Raw genomic sequence first — 19,549 nt, 5'->3', positions numbered from 1 at the left:
AATTAATCCCCGTGTTTATCCCGATGTATGATCTGCAGATACAAGCAACAGCAACAGAAGCTACTATGTCGGGGAAGTTTTTTTTAAAAGAACATTCTTACGGCCACAGCCTATTTGTTTTTAAAAGGACTAATATCTCAGTCTTTCACCATACATTTTCAGCCAAATTATTGAACATTTTCCCATTCTGGATGTATTTGTTTGTCATTTGTAGACTGGGACGAGTGCTTCTCCTAAAACTTTGAATTAGCACGGTTCTAATGGAATAATTGAAAGCTGAAAGTGTTTGTTTTAATGAATTCATTTTTCCTAAAAAATGTTACTCTAATTTTCTACACTGTATCTTACACAGGTGGTTTACCAAAAATAAAAAATAAAAATCTGTATTGAGATACCGTGAAAGAAGATTAAAATGTCTGCCCTTTCTCAAAGATTAAGATTCTTATTCATGGATTGTCAGGTTTAATTTAATTCATTATGACTATAGTAAAGATGACCAACATCTAAATTCTTGGAGAATGTTTTATCCTCTAAATGGTGGTGGTGGTGGTGGTGGGGAACTAAAGTTAATAATAGGCCTTATAATAAATTTCTTTTCATAGCGAAGGTTCTATAGGTATAAATTGTCTAAGTCGTTCCATATAGACATTTATATTTACTTATATTGCACTAAATTCAACTGCTGATCTCATAATTTTGATTCAGTGGGTCTCCTCTCTTTGAGACTAGAGATGTGAATTTGGGGCCGGGGGGGGGGGGGGGCAGAAAAAATAATTGTGTTGTGATAATCGCACCATTATCCCACAAACAGGAACTCTAGTGCCACTTTTCATTCATTTATTTGCGGGATAATGGTGCAATTATCGCAGTGCCACGTGGCATCGTTTGATCGTCTTTGTACAATTGCACAATAGTGACAGGAGCATCCTGCTATGGCTGTGTGAAAATATCCTGAAACCAACCTATCGTGGGTTTTCCAAGCAAGATTTGTTCAGAGGAGATTTGCTGTTGCCATCCCCCAAGCCTGAGAGCATGTGACTTGCCCAGCATCTGGATTATTTATGTGTATCCTTGACACAATACTGAATTCTCATTGTAGACTATCCCAAAGTGCTCTTCTGAGGATGGTTACTAATTAGAAACAATGAGCTATTTAATATTAATTAATTTCCCCAATAACTATGATATAGGTAAGTCGTGTTAGTACTGCAGTTTAACAAGATATTAGCTCACTCTTTTTTGAAACGGTCATGGAGTCTGCATTTAATTACTTTCTAAAGAAGGAATGTAGGACCAGACAGCCAATGAGCAAGATTAGGCCATTCAGATTTCAGTTTACACCTAGGATTTACACTTTAGCTGCCCTGGTTCAATGTAATACAGTTCTGGGAACTGTAGTTTTGGGCAACATTTAGCCTTCTCTGTCAGAGAGGTCTGGTGCCACAATAAACTACAATTCCCAGGATCCCCTAGCACTGTGTCAGGGCAGTTAAAGCACTCTCAAACTGGATCTGCAGTGTGTTTTGGACCTATGACAAAGAAACAAGCAAAGGTTTATTTATTTTGTGTGTGTGTGTTCATTCATGTGTATTCCATCTGTTACCTAGTTGTGAGTCTCTACCCTTTAGCAAAATGCACAAGTTCATTGGGAAACTGAAGTTAAGAGAAACTAGTCGGCTGTTAAATTAACAAAGCTAGAGATTAATTTTCAAATTTGCGTCAGATTAAAATAAAAAGGTCAATAGAACAAGATGAGTTTTTCAAAGGTGCTGGATTGAAAGTACTTTCAGAAAATGAATTTTTGTCTTCTGGTGGTGCACAATCTTTCTTGAAAGTTAGGGTCCTGATCTTGAACAGCTACAATTCTGTATCTACAAGTAAAACAAAGTGCAAGCCATACAAAAAGCATCAGGTAGGTAGCCCTAATGACCCATCAACACCAATTGCAATGGTGTTAGAGCTGTTACTTTTGCTAGTGTTTTGCCTCCCCTCATATTCAGGCTTTGATTAAATGCAGACTACACGGACCCCTCTCTTCTTGTAAATGCTAATCTGATGAAGAGATCTGGAGAACTCAAGAACATGCTTCTTATTTTGTGATATATGTTATATGAATGTGAGATTATGCCTAGTATAGATAATACTCTTATTAAGCTTCCAACAGATTTAAGGCACAGGAAACAAGTGTAATGTAATTTCAAACTGTAGATGGCACTGCTCATCCCTGCTTTAGTGTAAGCCGTTCTGCCTTGATCAGAAAGAAGCTCCCAGAGGATGTGATTTATCTTTTCATTTTTATGTATGTTTGGGTTTTTTTAAATCTTATTTATTTTAGTATGGTATTGAGGTTTACTGCCACTTGAAAATATGCATACTTATTTAGACATTAGTGCTTATTTAGACAATATGCATACTTATTAACACAATTAATTTAGACTTTGGCGTTGTTGTTGTGGGCCTTCAAGCTATTTCTGACTTATAGTGACTCCATCCAGGGATTTTCTAGAGAATTTGTTCGAGGAGAGTTGCCTTTGCCTTCCACTGAGGCTGAGAGAGTGTGACTTGCCCAAAGTGACCCAGTAGGTTTCCATGGCTGAGTGGGGATTTGAACCCTGGTCTCCCAGTGTTCTAGTCCAACACTTAAACCACTATGCCATGCTGGCTTTACTTGTTAAGTCATACCCACCTTAGCCCTTCTTCTCCCAATTTAGGCATGATTACTAAATTCATTGTAGTTCAAGATAAGTAACAGATGGCATTAGAGCAGAGTTGATATTTTTTGGTTTGGTGGGAGAGGGGGAATGATTTTGAGAGAATTACCTGTTATCAGTGGAGTCTAAAAACGTGTATAGTTCAGAGGTAAAAGAGTTAGTGAAATAATAATACAATATTACAAGTTGAGTCTCCCTGATCCAGAATTCTGAAATTCAAAAGATCCCAAAACCAAAACATTCTCATGAGTGGTTGAGATAGAGGCGCCTCTGCTTTCTGATGGTTCAGTGTACACAAATGATGGCCCTTTGTGGCATGGCAGCAGCGCCGATACTAGGGTTAGGGACTGCGCAGCAACCACACAGTCCCTAACTCTAGTATGTGCAGGCGGCGTAACAATGGCGGCATCCCGTGTACACAGGTCCTGCCATTGTGACATAAGCGCTGCACGGCATTAGCATGTCACCGCACATTGCATATGTCGCAGGTGTGCCATTGGCGGTCTGTACCGCACCCTTGTTTCATGCACAAAAAAATATTGTATAAATTACCTTCAGGCTATGTGTATAAAACCTATATGTATATCAAATACAAATTAATGTTGTGTTTAGACTTGGGCCCCATTTCCAAAATATTATATACGTATAACCAAACAGAGGTATTCCAAAATAATTTTTTAAAATTGGAAATCCCAAAACACTTCAGGTCCCAAGCATTTTGGATAAGGGAGACACAACCTGCATTTGGTTTCCTTTAGGATAACAAATATGTGGTCCTTTGGATGTTTTTGCTCTGTAGTTTCCATAGCACTACTCAGTATAACCAAGAGTCAGGGGTGATTGGAGCTGTAGTCCAAAAATATGGACCCCTCCTTTTGCTCTTGTGGATTGGGTCTCAAAACTCTAACTATGGGGCCGAATAGACCGCTCCTAAGAGACGGCTTGCAGCTGCCTCTGTCTTCACCGGATCGGGCCCACAACAACTACATGCTGCGGCCCCGATCTGGCCTTTCCATAGAGCAAAAAGGAGCTGCAAAAAGTGGTTCCCTTTTGCACCGTGGAAAGGGCACCATAGCTGCCGGTGCCACAGCTTTTTGGTGCACCTTTAGCACTGCATCATCTGGATGCAGCACCAGAGGAACGCCATGATGCCGCCCGCAGTGTGGTGGGGCAAGCGGTGTCACGGTGGCAGAGTTGAGGGATGATGCAGATGCCCCGCCCCCACTCCAGCCCCATGCCAGTCTTTGATGCCGGTCTGTACAGCCCCTATGTTAATTAAAAGGAACAGTTATTTATAATTCGTGGACATTACCCATAACTTGATTTCAGTGCTTCCAATCTGTATTAACAGTGAAGATGCCCTACTTTTTGGGGATCAAAGGTACAGCTTGAAAGCAGCCAAATAAGTGGAGTCAGGTTTTACTAATTTCTCTAAAGCAGGGGGTGGGAATCATGTGGCAGCTCTAGCCAGCATAGCCAATGACAAGGAATGCTGGGAGTTGCAATCCAGAAACATCAAGGACGGCAATGTTTGGTCAAAAGCAAATGTCACCTAGTTCAGCAGTCAAACTAAGTTTGCTCTCACTGTATGGAATCACATTAACTTTATTCATGTGTTCACTCACAAGCCTGTGGAATTCATTTCCCAATAAACTAACCCAGGATGTAGCTTCAAGGGTGGGGGGGAACCTTTTGCCTTTCAGATCTTTTGGTTTACAAATGCCATCAGACCTACTTGAACTAAAGGACTGTAATAATTGTAGTCCAAAGTGCTGCCACATGGCAGAATTAATGCAGTCTGACACTACTCTAACTGCAATGGCTCAGTGCTATGGAATCCTGGGATTTGTAGTTTGCTCTGGCACTAGAGCTCTCTGACAGAGAAAGCTAAATATCTCAAAGAACTACAACTCCCAGAATTCCATAGGATGGAGCCATGGCAGTTAAAGTGGTGTCAAATTGCATTAATTCTACAGTATAGATACAGCATGAATAACAAAAAGAAACCGCCATATCAGATCCAGTTCTTGATCTGCAAGTTGGGGGACAATACAAGAATTTATTCAATATGATAACATAATAAATTGCTCTGGTGAAGTTTGGGGAATCCCTTAATTGAAATGGTGATAACAACATTCATCTCTGTTCAACTGACAAAATTGTTGTCCTCGCAGAAGAATATGTTATTCTGAAGGCCTGGCTCTTCCACATGATTAAAAAATTGTTCTACCTCTAAGCATATGGCAGAGCCCCTGTCAGTTTGTTTTAAATCATGAAAAAGAAGAGATTGCACCAGAAAAAATAAAAATAAAAATCTCTATGCAGGGGAAAAAATAGTTTTCGCCTTTATTACCTTCCATAGTTCTTTGGGTAATATTTGCCCAATTACTTAATTTGAATGAAGAAATTAAATTAAATTAAATTATAGAAGAATAATTATGAGGGCAACGCAGTGGATCATATGCCATGGGTTCTTGCTTTTTCCTTTGTTTTACTAATCTTATTTAATATGATTCACCAGCCTTGTCATGGTTTGTCTCGCTCATTAAATAGAAAACATATTTTTAAAATAAAATACACAGAAATCCCACAACATGCTCAGTTTTTGCAGAACATTATTTGAGGGGAGTATGGGGCAAAATACAAAGCCAGTATGGTGTAGTGGTTTGAGTGTTGGACTATGACTCTCGAGACCAGGGTTTGATTCTCATCTAACACTTCGTTTGTTATGGAAGAGGATGGGTCTGACTACTGTAGAACACTAGGGGGCCATATTAGCCCTCCTGGAGAACTTGGAGGGCCATATCTGCTCCAGTAAAACAAACAAAACATCTCTCTTTTTTGCCTCCAAATGCTCTCTATGGGAGATGGGAGCATATATTTGGGGTTTCCTAGGTCCCTAGTGGGAATTTTGGTACATTTGGGGGCAAATAAACGTTTAAAAACTGTTGAAAATTTTTGTTTTGGGAGGATGGTCCTTGGAGGCTTAAAACACTCTATATCCCCTAGAGATAATCTTGGGCATTTGGAGGGGGGGAAACCTGTTTGACCCCAGGGAGGCACAAAACAGTCCTGGGGGACCGCATGCAGCCCATAGGTTGCACATTAGCTGCATCTGAGCTAGTTGTTTGACTGACCATCAGAAAACCTGGCCAGGAACACTCCTTGGGGTAATTCCCACTGGCGGAATAACCCACATTTGGATTTGGCTCTGCCCCGCTATCTCAATTGATTACAAAAGGTTCCTCATTCTCACTATGAAAAGGGGGGCTGTTTGGAATTGATTTTTTTCGTTGGCACCCTTGTCGTTCCCATTGGAGCCAGGGAAGGCGAAGCAGCCTTTCAGCCAGTTTTCAAAAATCACGTCCTCTGGAACGGATGTAGGACGCGACGGGAACATCTGGCGGCAGCGGCGGCATTCCTCTGTGTGATAACATCCATTCTTAGCCCCATCCCATTCTGGTCATGCCCCCTTTTGGGAACGTGATGGGGCCGTTCTGGGGGTAATGCGATAAAATTCATAAACACACTAAAAGATCCTTCTAAAACAACCCGTTAATCACCAAAAGTCATTCTACTGGTTGAAAGAGGGCAGAAATATACAAAACAGGGGATAAGAACTGGATCGGCATGATATTGCACTGATTTAGGGAATCAATGTTGATCTTTAACAATAATGGCCAGCTTGCAAAAAAAAAAAAAAAAGAACCTTGGAACAATTTATAAATACTAAACATGTTTTGTTCTGAAATCTCCTGTGCTGTTTCAGTTTTGATTCCTTGCTACACTTTCTGTTCTTTGGTTAGTGCCTTCGCTTTCAGTATTCTTGAATGGAGGGATTCTAAAGTTATTTTTGCTCCCTCTGAGCAAAACTAAAGCAAAAAAAGAATCATTGCTGTAAGGAGAGGAGTGAAAAGGAACACCATGAACCTAAACAATATTTGGATTTCAATACTGGGTATGCCAGTCTTAATTGTTAGAGGGAGAGACCCGGGATTTAATCACAAAACCATAAAACAAACAAAACAAAAAAACACAACCCACTATAACATGGTCTCAAAATGGTCCTTTAGCCCCATGTTGTATAATGGTCACAATTTCTTGCTACACTGATTTCCAGCCCACAACGATGGCTTAGCCATTTCCGTCTATAATTGTACAATCTGACTCAAATGGGAGATGGCTCGTGGAGCCTAATAAACACTTAGGTGTAAGTCCTCTAAATGAGCCTGCTGTCATGGCAACTCCTGTTTATACAGGACACAAGAAGGTAAGCCTGTTAAGTCGCTCTGCTTGCCTTCCTTTTATCAAAACGAACAGTCCACGCTTTGCTGCTGCGGCGGCTTTGCTGCTGCGGCTTTGCTGTAATTACCAGTCCTGGAAATTAACAGGCTGCTTACTTAGATGAGTATCTGAAGAGATTAACCTTGAGAAGGCTACAGTTGAAATTCAGTCAATTTCCCTCATTATTATTATTATTATTATTATTAATTAACTGTTGTCAAGGCGACTTTGATGTATGACGATCCTACGAATGAAAGCCCTCCAAGTCACTCTATCCTCAACAACCCTTCTCAAGTCTTGCAGGCTCAGCCAAGGCCTCCTTGACTGAGTCTTTGTTGTACTACTTCTTGTTGTATAAGTCAGTTTCCAACTTACGGTGACCCTGGCAAGCCTATCATGGGGTTTACTTGGCAAGATTGCTTTCCCCTCAGGCTTAGAGCATATGCCTTGTCCAAGGTTACCCAGTGGGTTTTCATGGCTGAGGTACGAACCCTGGTCTCCAAAGTCATAGTCCAACACTCAAACCACTAAGCCATGAATCTATCCATCTGGAATGTGGTCTTCCTCTTTTCCTTTTGGCTTCTACCTTATTAAGCCTCATTGTCTTTTATAGGCAGTCATTTTTTCTCATTATATGGCCAAAATATGTCAGCCTCAGTTGAGTCATCTTGGCTTCAAGGCAGAGTTCAGATTTGATTCACTCTCAGACCCATTCATTGGTCTTTTTCGCATTCCACAGTATCCACTGAACTCCTCTCCAGCACCACATCTCAAATGAGTTAATTCTCTTCCTATCTGTTTTCTTCACTGCCCAGCTTTCACAGCTATACATAAGAATGGGAAATACAATTGCATGGGAAATATGATGGCACAGACAGTCCTAACTTTAGTACCTTTGCACTTCAGGAGGGTCCTATTTATTTCCTGCATACCTGCCCTTCCAAATCCTAGTCTTCTTCTGATTTCTCCATTCTGGTTAGTAACTGATTCAAGATATGGAAAATCTTGAACTATTTCAAATTATATTTCAAATTATGTAAATCATCCATACTCATTTGTTTAAAGTGCTGAAGTAGTTTGCACTCAGTTAACTCAGCAGGGGTGAGAGGAAAGAATCAGGTGGAATTGTGCCCTTTCCAGTAGACTCAGGCAAAAGCAAACTGCTGTAGCCTCTTCTAACTTGTCACTCCCACCCAGCCTTAATAACTTATGCCATCTTGACCACACTCTGATGTTGCTTGGCCACACATCTCCCAGTTTTCATCTGTGAAATATTTGTCAAGCTCTCGGGGTCCCCTCCTTCTTCTGCCTGTACTGGATGGGACCTCCAGAGGCCACCTACTGTATCTTAGCTGCTTCCATCCACTGATTTGAATCTTCCTTGCAGAGCAAAGCAATGGGACATTTCACTTGCACTGTGCTTTCCACCATAGTCTCTTCAGGGGCAGTATGCAGACTGAGTGAATGCATGTGAAGAGTGTGTGTGAGAGAAGTACTTTTAAACGAAAGACTTTATTCTAAGCAAGCCATCTACATTAACAAAAGGGCAACTTCCTTTCGGCACACTTAGGGCATTTACAAGTTACAGAATAGTTTACATCATACTCGGACAAGGTCACCAAAAATAAACACAATTCCTAATACAACTGTCTAAACACTTAACACTTGTTGTTGTGTGCCTTCAAGTCATTTCTGACTTGGTTTTCTTGGCAAGATTTGTTCAGAGGAGGCTTGCCATTGCCTTCCTTTGAGGCTGAGAGCATGTGACTTGCCCAGGGTCAGCCAGTGGGTTTCATGGCCAAGCAGGGAATTGAACCTTGGTTTCCAGAATTATAGTCTTAACACTCAAACCACTATGCCGTACTCCTGAGACATAATTACACAAGCCCTGTTCTCACTACAATTCTGCTAGTTAAGGAAAACAGAAACATATTGGTTTGAGAGCAGCTATTATTGCACGTCTTTGCAGCAGTATAACTGAGGCTGTTCCTTTCCTAGCATGATCTTCCACACTCTCCCTTAACCCCACCACTATGCAGCATGCCTTTCAGTCTTGTTTTGTTTTATTTTAGCTTTACTTGTTAACACAATTCCAGAGTTGTTGTTGTTGTGCGGCTTCAAATTGATTCTGACCTCTGGAGACCCTAAGGGGTTCACCTATCATGGGGTTTTCTTGGCAAGATTTGTTCAGATGGGTTTTTCCATTGCCTTCCCTGAGGCTGAGAGAGTGTGACTTGCCCAAGGTCACCCAGTGGGTGTTTACATGACCAAGCCAGGATTTGAACTCTGGTCTGCCAGTGTCCTAGTCTAACGCTCAGACCACTATGCCACACTTCCAGAGTTACGCTAATGCAATTAAATACAATTATTATGGTTAAATAATAATAATAATAATAATAATAATAATAAAGAAACAAGAAAATAAATAAAGGAAATCAGTCTGCTTGCGAAAGCAAAGGGCAAGGGGGACAGCAAGAGAGAAAGAGATGGTGACACCAATGACTGTCAATATTGTAAATGCCCAGGCAGTGCCATTTTGCACATGAGGACTAATGGGAGTGCAGTGTGAATGGCAGCTAATTGAGGAGTGCCCTCCATCAGTAAAAAAGGATGCCCAAACCATGCATTGCAGACAGAGCAGCTATGAGTGGTACTGATGTCATGTGATAAGTATCACCAAAAGAGCTTTTTTATTACTATAATTGCATTTTAAAAGCTCCATGTGAAAATCTCCCAGGAGGAGAGAGTCTGCTCCTCAGCTGTGTTGCCTAGATAATGGGAGAAGCCGATTATCACAATATTGGCAGGTATGGTGGTACTCCATATCCTTCAGATGAAGGTACTCCACCTAACCTGAAGGCAGCAGGCTAGATAGAATACAAGGCAGACCTCATGGTACACAGTTCTCTCCTTCAAGCTACTGCTGCCCAAAACAGCCATTTTTCCTAATAATTGGTCCTGTCCATGCTCCAAATGGTTTGGGGCTGGAGGTTTGCAGAGAAGAGACCTACTTTTCCTGACTGCACTGATGTCATCACATTCACTTTGCAGGGCTTTGCTGTGGCGCATGGTATCTGCCATTTGCATTATCTTCCTGCTGGATCAAACAGTAATAGAGTGGTGGGGGTGTGGGGAGAGTAGAGCTTGGGCAAGTTACTTTTTACACTACAGGTTCCAGAATCCTTCCAGCTAGCATGGCCAGTGGCTAGAGGATTCTTGGGGCTATAGTCCAAACAAGTGAAATTTGTCAAGCTCTCCTCCCTTCTCATGTTGCAAGCAAGACACACTGCAGGATACACTGCAGGAAGAAATCTAAAAGACCCACCACTATCCCACCTCACATGACTAAATCTGGGTGATGTTTGGGTCTAACCATTTAGACATCCCTCTTAAGTCAAACCCAGTCAGTTGAGGTTGAATGTACCTAACAGGGGCAAAGCACTGGATTTTCCTTTAACTCTTTGACCTTCTGCAGTGCTCAGTTGCCAAGTAGTCGTGAAAAACTGAGAAACAAGTTAAACTGGATGTCAGCTCTGACGTGAACCAGAATTGTCATGTCTGCGGATGCAGGGCTTAAAAAAAAAAGCCTTGTTGCTTGATAACTAAGGCATTCTGTGGAATACAAAAGGCCCTGTGATGGACCTGAGCAAGACATTCAGGGACTGTGATGCCAGGCTCCTTTCTATGCCCAAGTGAACTAAGGCTTGGGAAACCAGTAAAGGTCAAGACTTTACTGAACTCAGACAGATCTCTTTTTCTCCCAGCCTGACCCACCTCACAGGGTTGCTGTTAGCAAAAATTGGAATGGAGGAAAGCCAGGCATGATATAAATGTAACTAAGGCCCTCAACAGACCAGCAAAATACATGCGATTGGTCGGGTACCTTGTTAGGAAGGATCGAATTAGGGGAATTTGAATTAGCTCAAATATGAGAGGCGGGTCCTAACAACACATGCACAAGATCGTGTCCCTATGCATATACCAGAGGTCGCCTAGTCCACCCCCAAGAGAAAGAGACTTTGATACCAATGAGGTGCAATTAAACTATGAACATTTATTAAAGCCACACAACAAAAGGGATCACACACACACACACACACTTTCAATGCTATAGCAAGGGAGGGGTGAGTTCGGGGAGTAAAGGAAGGAAGAGAGAGGCACCGTTGGGAATATTTCCCTTAGACGTCTTCTCCAAGGAACCGGATGAGATGTAGGATGGATAGTGGATCATGGCCATGGGAAGGGGAAAGGAAAGAGCGGCCGCGGTGGTTTAAGAGCTGAGTTCTGGTGGGCAAAGCTAACTTAGAGGCCCAGTGACAGTGAGCTTGGCTTCGCTCAAGTGATTTCAGCAGAGCAAAATGCTCTTGGAATCTCAGGCTTGGAATGCTCAACAATCCCACTGAAGGGCTGAAAACTTATATAGGGCTAAACATACCCTCAGGCGATGGCTTGCCTGCTAGACAAAGTCTTGATTGCTTTGGCTTTGTCTAAGCCGAAAGCTACACAATAGTTGCACAATACAAGAGGTCTGACACTTTTCAGGAGAGCAGATACCTTGATGGCCGAGCCGTTAAGTGAATCACTGGCTCATTTAAGAAGGAAGCCACATCTATTGTCTTCCTCTATGTAGGTTTCTGCGAATCTGGTTTTGCAACTCCCAAAGACTTCCTCTGAAAGGTTTAATTCTACCTTTTCCTGAGACCTGGCCTTGTCAGGGCGGCTGGCTACGTGATCTGCTCGCTTTTAGGTTAATGGCGGTTTGCAGTGGGATCAGTCAGGGGTCATGGCTTCAGACTGCATGGCACCCAAAATTTTATATAAAGCCATACTCGGTAACAGCCTCCACTATATTACACTATATGTAATATTTTCAGGCCATGGATGGTTGAATCCTTGGAAATGGCGGGTCGACTGTAAGTCACACAGAAACCAAAAGAAAAAGAAAAAAAAGACTGCAGTTGTAGATGGTGTGAAATAGGAGCTCCCTTGAAGGATCAGATAGGCGGAGGTGAGATTGTTTCTTTCTGCACATGGAAGGATATGGGCAATTTTCTTTTTCAATTTGTTACCCTCCATCTCAGATTCTGGCTATTTTAAATGTGTCAGTTGTGAACATAAAGGCAACGGTGAAGCTTGCATGAGAATAATGGTACAGTGTGACAGTCATATCTTATTATTATTATTATTATTATTAATCTTTATTTATGAAGCGCTGTAAATTTACACAGCACTGTGCATACAATCTTTTTAGTTAGACGGTTCCCTGCCCTCGGGCTTACAATCCAAAAAGACATGACACAGAAGGAAAAGGGAGTGGTGGAGGGAAAGGGGATGAGGTCCAGCAGTTCCTCTCTACCTCCAAGGCCTGGACCAAGGCAGATGGACAGGAGGGAGGGCTTGGCATCATAATGGATGGTTAATCTTCTACCAGGGAAAATACATACTCTCAAGTAGGATAATACATATACAGTACATAGCAATACAGGAAATGGTTTGATAAATAGGCACCAAAAGAACATCAAATAGTAAACGGCAATTATGCAATTATGCAATATCTGAAGAAATGTGTATTGTTGACTTCGTCGCTTGTGGGAAGAAAACTTTTGGTTTCCTCTAAAATAAACAGTAACAAAAAATAGAGTCCCCTCTGTGTGTATGAGAGAGATCTAATTGCAGAAAAAATGACAGTAGCAGTAGCCTGTATAACAGACAAGATGTGAGTTTATTGCACAAACTCAGGGACCAGTGGGTGAAAGCCAGGGCATGTGGCTTTAAAGCAGGATGTACTGTAACAGTGTTGCCAACAAGCCTCAAAGATATTCCCCTGCATGTTTTACCAGAATCCCCGGAATTCCCCAATATTACCTGGAATATTCAGTCAAAATCCCTGTAATGTTAATATGGCGGATCTTTTGCAAATAAACGTCAACATAAATTAATAAAAAATAATTGTAACTTATTTCAACTCTCAAAATTACCATTGAACCAACCAAAGAATCTTTCAGTCCTTCTAATACTTTCAAGATACTTCTTTTGGCATGAAGGGGGTCCAGAAGCTTTGTGCCAAATAGAAACGTGTTTGAGACCCCTTTAACTGCCCTGGCTCAGTGCTATGGAATCCTGGGAATTCTAGTTTTCTGAGACATTTAACCTTCTCTGTTAGCAAACTCTGGTGCGACAAGAAACTACAATTCCCAGGATTTCATAGCACTGAGCCAGGACAATTAAAGCGGTCTCAAACTGGATTATTTCTTCAGTGTGTTTTGGACCTTAGTTATTAAAAATGCTCAAGGTCCACTCCATATTGCAGAAATAATCCAGTTTGAGACTGCTTTAACTGCCCTGGCTCAGTGCTAGGGAATTCTAGGAATTGTAGTTTTGTGAGAAAGAGCTGTGGTGCCACAATAAACTACAATTCCCATGCATCTGAGGAAGTACGCTTAAGTCTAGGCAAGCTCATGCTGCCAAATTCTTTCTTGCAGGGAGTCTCAAAGGGGCTACAAGATCTCCCTACAATTATTATTATTATTATTATTATTATTATTATTATTATTATTTCCAAGTGCACCTGAGGAAGTAGACTTAGGTCTGACAGTCTGGGCCTGGCCTCATGCATGGGAGGTAGTTTAAATTCTTCTACTGCCGATGGGCAAATGGAGGGACGGGACTACGATTCCCATCAGCCTCTTGGAAGATCTGACCATGATGGGGGGCCTAAAGGGGCGGGGTTGAATGGAAAGATATAATTCCCCATAAACGGAAAGGATTACCCAATGGGAAAGTTTAATTCCCCAGAAATTCCCCATAATTTTTTAATATCTGGAAATTACCCCAAATGGCTTTTTATTACATGGAAACCGAGGAATTCCCCGGAAATTTGGAACACTGTATTGTAAGGAAGTCCAAGGCAAGAGATAAGTTTCTTCCTCTGGTTGAGAATGTCACAATTTGGAGAAGCAGAATCTGTTGTAAAGCTATCTGTAAGAAATGTTGCCTAACCAAATCTTAGAATGTTAGGCTAGAATATTAATTTGATGTGTTAAACATTTAGATTGAGAAATTATTTCATTGCCACTGACACTAAAATAATTTAAATTAAATTAGTTGAAATTATCATAAGGCATGGAGGAGATTTAGGTCACAGGAATGCTTTTTAACTGCTCACTGATGTTCTCTTTAAGACACATTTAATTCATTTAGTGCGGAATGTTGTTACATTTCCATCATTAAGGGCAGACTTGGATTACCAGCTTCAGAACTTATTGTAATACTTCCATGGTTGCCTATGCAGAATACTGGATCAGGATTTCCCAGTGAATGATTTGTTGCTGGTTATTGCCGAGATAAGTCCTCTTTAATCATGACGTTGTGTAAAAATTCTCACTGTGATTGTGCAGTTTTTATGGGCTAATGTCTGTTTAAACCCCCACTTTCCTCTGATTTTCCCTATAGTGATAAAGTCCATAGGGGAACACAGCAAATCCTGGAGATGCTCTAAACAAGGCCTAGTCCATAAGCTATGGTCCTGTCCAGTCATTGCTCCCTTCTGGCGGGAAGCAGTTGTAGGTATCACATTTGTTCTTAAAATGTTATTGGACTTTTCTGCTGTTATAGTCTAATGCTTAATCCACCTGGTCGCTCTGGCTGATACACAGTGCACAACCGCAATGCAAAGTATAGGATGCACAACCAAAATGCACAACGAGCAACTTGCAGAGACAAGGCACAGATGAACATGCTGTGTGTGCAACCCAGCTTCCACTGCTATCAGCAAAATGCATCAGTTGCAGAACAATGGCTTTTTGGCCCTGCGTGTGTAGTGTGACTTGCCCATGCATATATCCCTAAGTGAATTCCGGCCCTTGACAATTACCTTCTCAGTTACCAGTCAAGCAGAAATGTTGGTTTTGCAAATATTCCAGGGCAGTCCAAAGCACTTCCCGTCAGGGCTATAGAAAGACTTTAATTTGCTGCTTCTGCTGCCACTTCTACTGCCTGTGCTACTCGACCATAGAAATTAAACTTTGTGCTTTCCCAAGTTGTTTTAAAACTAGAAGTTATTCTCAGAGCAACAGGAAAGCTTCTATTTGAACGCCCTAAAGTGAGACTTACAGCTACTCACCAAAAAGCGTTCACAGCTATGGCCCCTTTGCATTGGAATAATCTCCCGGAAGAGATTCGACTCATTCCAGCTCTCGACGCCTTTAAAAAGCTGCTGAAAACTCATCTCTTCCAACAAGCATACCCTCCTGTAAAGGAAATTACTCTCAATTGAAATCTACCTCAGGATGTTATATGTTATATTGTGATTGTTAATTGTATGTTTTTAGATAAGTTTATCTTGAATGTTGATTTTAAATAATTGTAACTGTGATGTTTTATGGAATTTTGATATGGGGAGAGGCAGGAAAATATAAATAAATTTTTTATTATTATTATTATTAAAATCATTCTGAAAAAAATTTAATTTATGCTATAATGAATTAATTTTAACCCCAAAGATTTGCAATTAATACGATCACATTTAATGCATAGAAATAAATCTTTTCAAATAACAATTAATTCATTCTTTTAATGGGCTGGGAAGATTTAATTTCTAAATACTGTTTTTTTTCTTTTAATTAAATATATTTTATATGCCCATAGTTTACAAAGACCAACACAAACAATGATGAGCTACAATTTTTTAAAAGAAATAAATAATAATGATAATGGGCACGTAATGAAATTAAATGTCAAAAGTAATGCAAGAAGACAAGCTGAAGTTGCTTTTAGTTGCTTTAAAATATCATTTTTGAGTAATTTTGCTGGGATTTTTTCAGGTTTTGCTTTGTTCTCTGATCAATCCTAAAATCAATCCACTCCCTAAAAAAAAAAGAATAGTGAATAGTAATGTACAGTAAAAGGAAAGAGAGAACATGACGAGTAATTGAAAAACACCACCACCAAGACGGTAATATGCAATGACATTTATGAGCCAGTGTGGTGTATTGGTTTGAGTGTTGGATTATGACTCTGGAGACCAGGGTTTGAATCCCAACTCAGCCATTGAAACCCACTGGGGTGACTTTGGGCAAGTCACACACTCTCAGCCTCACAGGATGGCAATGGCAAACCTCCTCTGAAGAAACTTGCCAAGAAAATCCCATGCTAGGTTCACTTTAGGGTTGCCATAAGCTGGAAACAATTGGAAGGTACACAACAACAATGGCAACAATGGCATTTAATAATTTCTTAAATAATATAGCCAAGATCTTCTTGGGCCTACAGGCCAGCCAGTGCCTAGGCCCTAGGCACAGTTCTGCCCCCCCCCCCCCCCCGAAATAGTCACCGATTGTCAATGGGGTGCCTCCAAAAGCTACTGGCCAAACTCCTTGTGCCACTGCTGAACTGGCTGCCTCCATTGTTCCCACAGTCCCATGCTAAGTAGGCCAATGGCCCTTTCCGCTCCACCAGCTTCAAACAGAATGACTGACTATAATGAGTAAAAAGAATTAATTAGTTAAAAAAAAGCTTCCCAAGGCCTGCTTCTTCTGTCTGCGTGCTTCTGAATACACGAATAAAGATTCCAGACCTTAGGTCTTACCCAAAGCCTTTTCTGAGTAGCTTTTGCCTCATAGCAGACAGTATGCCGGAGAAAAAGTCGAACATTCATGTGATACCCTGCTCTTTTTAAAAAAAAACCCACGATGTACTAACTGTGCATATATATTTTCTAATGCACTGTTTGTTATTGTTGTTGTGTGCCTTCAAGTTGTTTCTGACTTATGGAGAACCTATCATGGGGTTTTCTTGGCGTTCAGAGAAGGTTTGGCATTGCCTTCCCCTGAGGCTGAAAGTAGATTCAAAGCAGAGCAGAGGGTGAGCCCTAGCACCACAAAGACTGGGAGGGAAAGTGGAAACTAAATAACTAAACCCATAGGCTCCTCCTGCCTCAGCGTCTTTGCAAGTTGCAGCAAGAAATCAAAGAAGCCTTGCAAACTAGTTAACTGCTGCTGTGCTAGATGAGCTGGAGACTTTTATACAGCCCTTTGGTCTCGCCTGGGGCTAAGCTCTCAAAAACTGGAGCATTCCTTAACCCCTATACTGAGTACCAACATAGTGCAACACATGGATAAGTGGTCAATGCGCATGGCTGATATTCTATTGCACAATAGCAATATGTAGTGCATACTCACACACAACTCTGTGAAGTTTAATGCACTGTTGCATGTGCCATGGAACCACATGCAGAACTCCACTTATGCTGCTGTCAGCTGGATAGAACTGTTGTGCATTGCCCTCCAAAATCACTCTTCATGCATAGTGTTGTTGCTGTGTGCCTGAGTGCCTTCAAGTCGTTTCTGACCTATGGCAACCCTAAGGCGAAGGTACCATGGGGTTTTCTTGGCATGTTTCTTCAGAGGGAGTTTGCCATTACCATCCTCTGAGGCTGAGAGAGTGGGACCTGCTAACAGGAAACTTGCTTAGAAGTCCCAGTCTCCTGGCTGGCAAAGCTCCTGAACATTCTGTCTGGAGGTTGTGGGAGTTGCAGTTCCAAGAAGTAAAACTCCAAATGTTGGGTCTTTGGGTCCTTTCGCACCGTGATTTCCCCTTAACATCTATGGCTACCTCCTAGGGAATCCTGGAGCTTGTAGTTTGGTTGAAGGTATTAGAGTATCTCCCTGGCTGAGGATTTTAAAGGCCCTTCCCTCATTGCCATTCCCAAGATTCCATAACATGTTGCCATGGCAGTCAAAGAGGAATCATAACACTGTAATTGTATAGTGTGAAAAAGCCCCGGGTGTCCTCTGTGTGCGTTTTGTTGGCAAATAAAGGGAGTTGTAGTTCAAAACATGTGGAGGGCTCCAGATTGCCTATTCTTGAATTAGAAGAATTATACCCAATTGTTGTAACATTTTCAAATTGTTATATTTTCAGCAAGGAAAATTCCAGCTATAAGAAGCTAGCATACAGAACAGATTCCCTAACTTGAGTATTTCTCCAGACTGGAAGAACTGGCAGCTAAATGGCTAATGTAGTTCTGTGTAAGTAAATTTAATGCAATGCCCACTGGAGTAATAAATATGTCAATAAATTCTCATTTGCCATATAAATCTATGGGGTCTACACTAGCTGTTACTAGCTAGGTCTTTCTTTGCATCATAGTTTTTCACACTGCAGAGTTATAGCATTATGATTCTCCTTTAATTGACATGGCTGAACCCTATGGAATCCTGGGATTGGTAGTTGAGTGCCTCCCCAAATGGGAAACCCCAGGATTCCATAGGATGTTGCCATTGCAAATAAAGCGGAATCATAACACTGTAAATGTGCAGTGTGAAAGGTTCCTATGTTGGCAGCCTCTCTAAACACCCTCCCCCCACAGCTGAGTTGTCCATAGGGCACAGGCCTTTCCCATCCCACAAATACATAGTTATAAAGAGAATGACAACTGACACGTGAAAGAGGGTTTAAAAGATCTCATTGGCATCCCAAACTTAAATACACATGTTTGAAAGAAAGTCCCTTAATTTCAGAGGAACTTTTATTGAAATTGTTTTCTTTAGGTTTTCCTCCCCTCACTACAGCCATTTGCTCACTTTCTTTCCAAGGTAAACATCCCAGAAACTTCTTTTTTGCAGCTATACATTTCTGTTGTTAACATGATATATTCCCCACTTCACCCTTCTTGAAGCATCTGCAATTAGCACCAATGCCAGGGTCTCCAAGTAGCGCCTTTATGTTTCCCCCTTCAGCCAGTTATTCTTAGAGACTTGTCCTGCACAGGGCCGGGATTCTGGACTGAACTGGAGCAGCTGAGTTATGAGAGCTTTGCAGGGTTCAGATAAACAGGGAAGATCCTCTGGAAACACGACTCCTTTCTTCTGGCGGCAAGGCATGCTATGGATGTGAGTATCATCAAACGGCATGCAACCAGTTATCATCACATACAGCATGACACCTAAGCTCCATATATCATACTTTTTGGAATCATAGGGAATGCCCATCAGTACCTCCGGGGAGGCATAGGCAGCTGATCCACAGTAGGTGGTACTCAGTTCTGGGTATCCACGGGACTCTTTGCCAAAGCCAAAATCGGTCAGTTTGGCTCGCCGGCCATCAGACGTGAGCAACACATTCTCACACTTGAGGTCCCGGTGCACCAAATGTCTGTCATGGAGGTAGCGGACAGCACCCACCACTTGGGCAAAGATGTCCCGGGCTTGAGGAGTACAGGGCAGTTTCCCCACTTGCTGCACCATTTGTAGCAGGTCTGTCGAGGCTGCTTCCATCACGATGTAGAGTGTCCCGTTGCAGACTTCAATGAATTCGTAGACCCGGACGATGTGTGGGTGCCGAATCCCTCGCAAGATGGAGAGCTCCCGCGGCAGGAACTTCTCAACAAAATCCCGGGGTGCTCGACGTCGGTCCACCATTTTGATGGCCAGGGGTCCCTTGTATTTGGCAGAGGTGGCCACTCTCACTTTGGAATAGCTGCCTTCCCCCAGGGTCTGGCCCAGCTTGTAACCCAGGTCAGTCAGAAGTTTGTCTCCTTTGGAAGCCCTTGACAT

The 19,549-nt window shown here is 41.7% G+C and overlaps 1 protein-coding gene across 1 annotated transcript; it reads right to left on the bottom strand.

Moving 5' to 3' along the window:
• Window positions 1-18,715: 18,715 nt before the first annotated feature.
• On the bottom strand, window positions 18,716-19,549 carry LOC149313657 (testis-specific serine/threonine-protein kinase 6-like). Its single transcript, XM_089523242.1, has one exon. It carries the CDS (start codon window positions 19,547-19,549, stop codon window positions 18,716-18,718), a length of 834 nt encoding a protein of 277 aa, XP_089379368.1.

Source organism: Sceloporus occidentalis, unplaced genomic scaffold (genome assembly GCF_023333645.1).
Source record: "Sceloporus occidentalis isolate IW3139 unplaced genomic scaffold, rSceOcc1.0.p SCAF_4, whole genome shotgun sequence".
Taxonomy (NCBI): Eukaryota; Metazoa; Chordata; class Lepidosauria; order Squamata; family Phrynosomatidae; genus Sceloporus; species Sceloporus occidentalis.
The sequence above is the reverse complement of the archived record's forward strand: the minus strand, read 5'-3'. Positions and strand labels throughout refer to the sequence as shown.

Bases quoted from the DNA above. Each gene is read 5' to 3' on its own strand.
- LOC149313657 (XM_089523242.1), bottom strand. From the start codon at position 19,549: ATGTCAAGGGCTTCCAAAGGAGACAAACTTCTGACTGACCTGGGTTAC.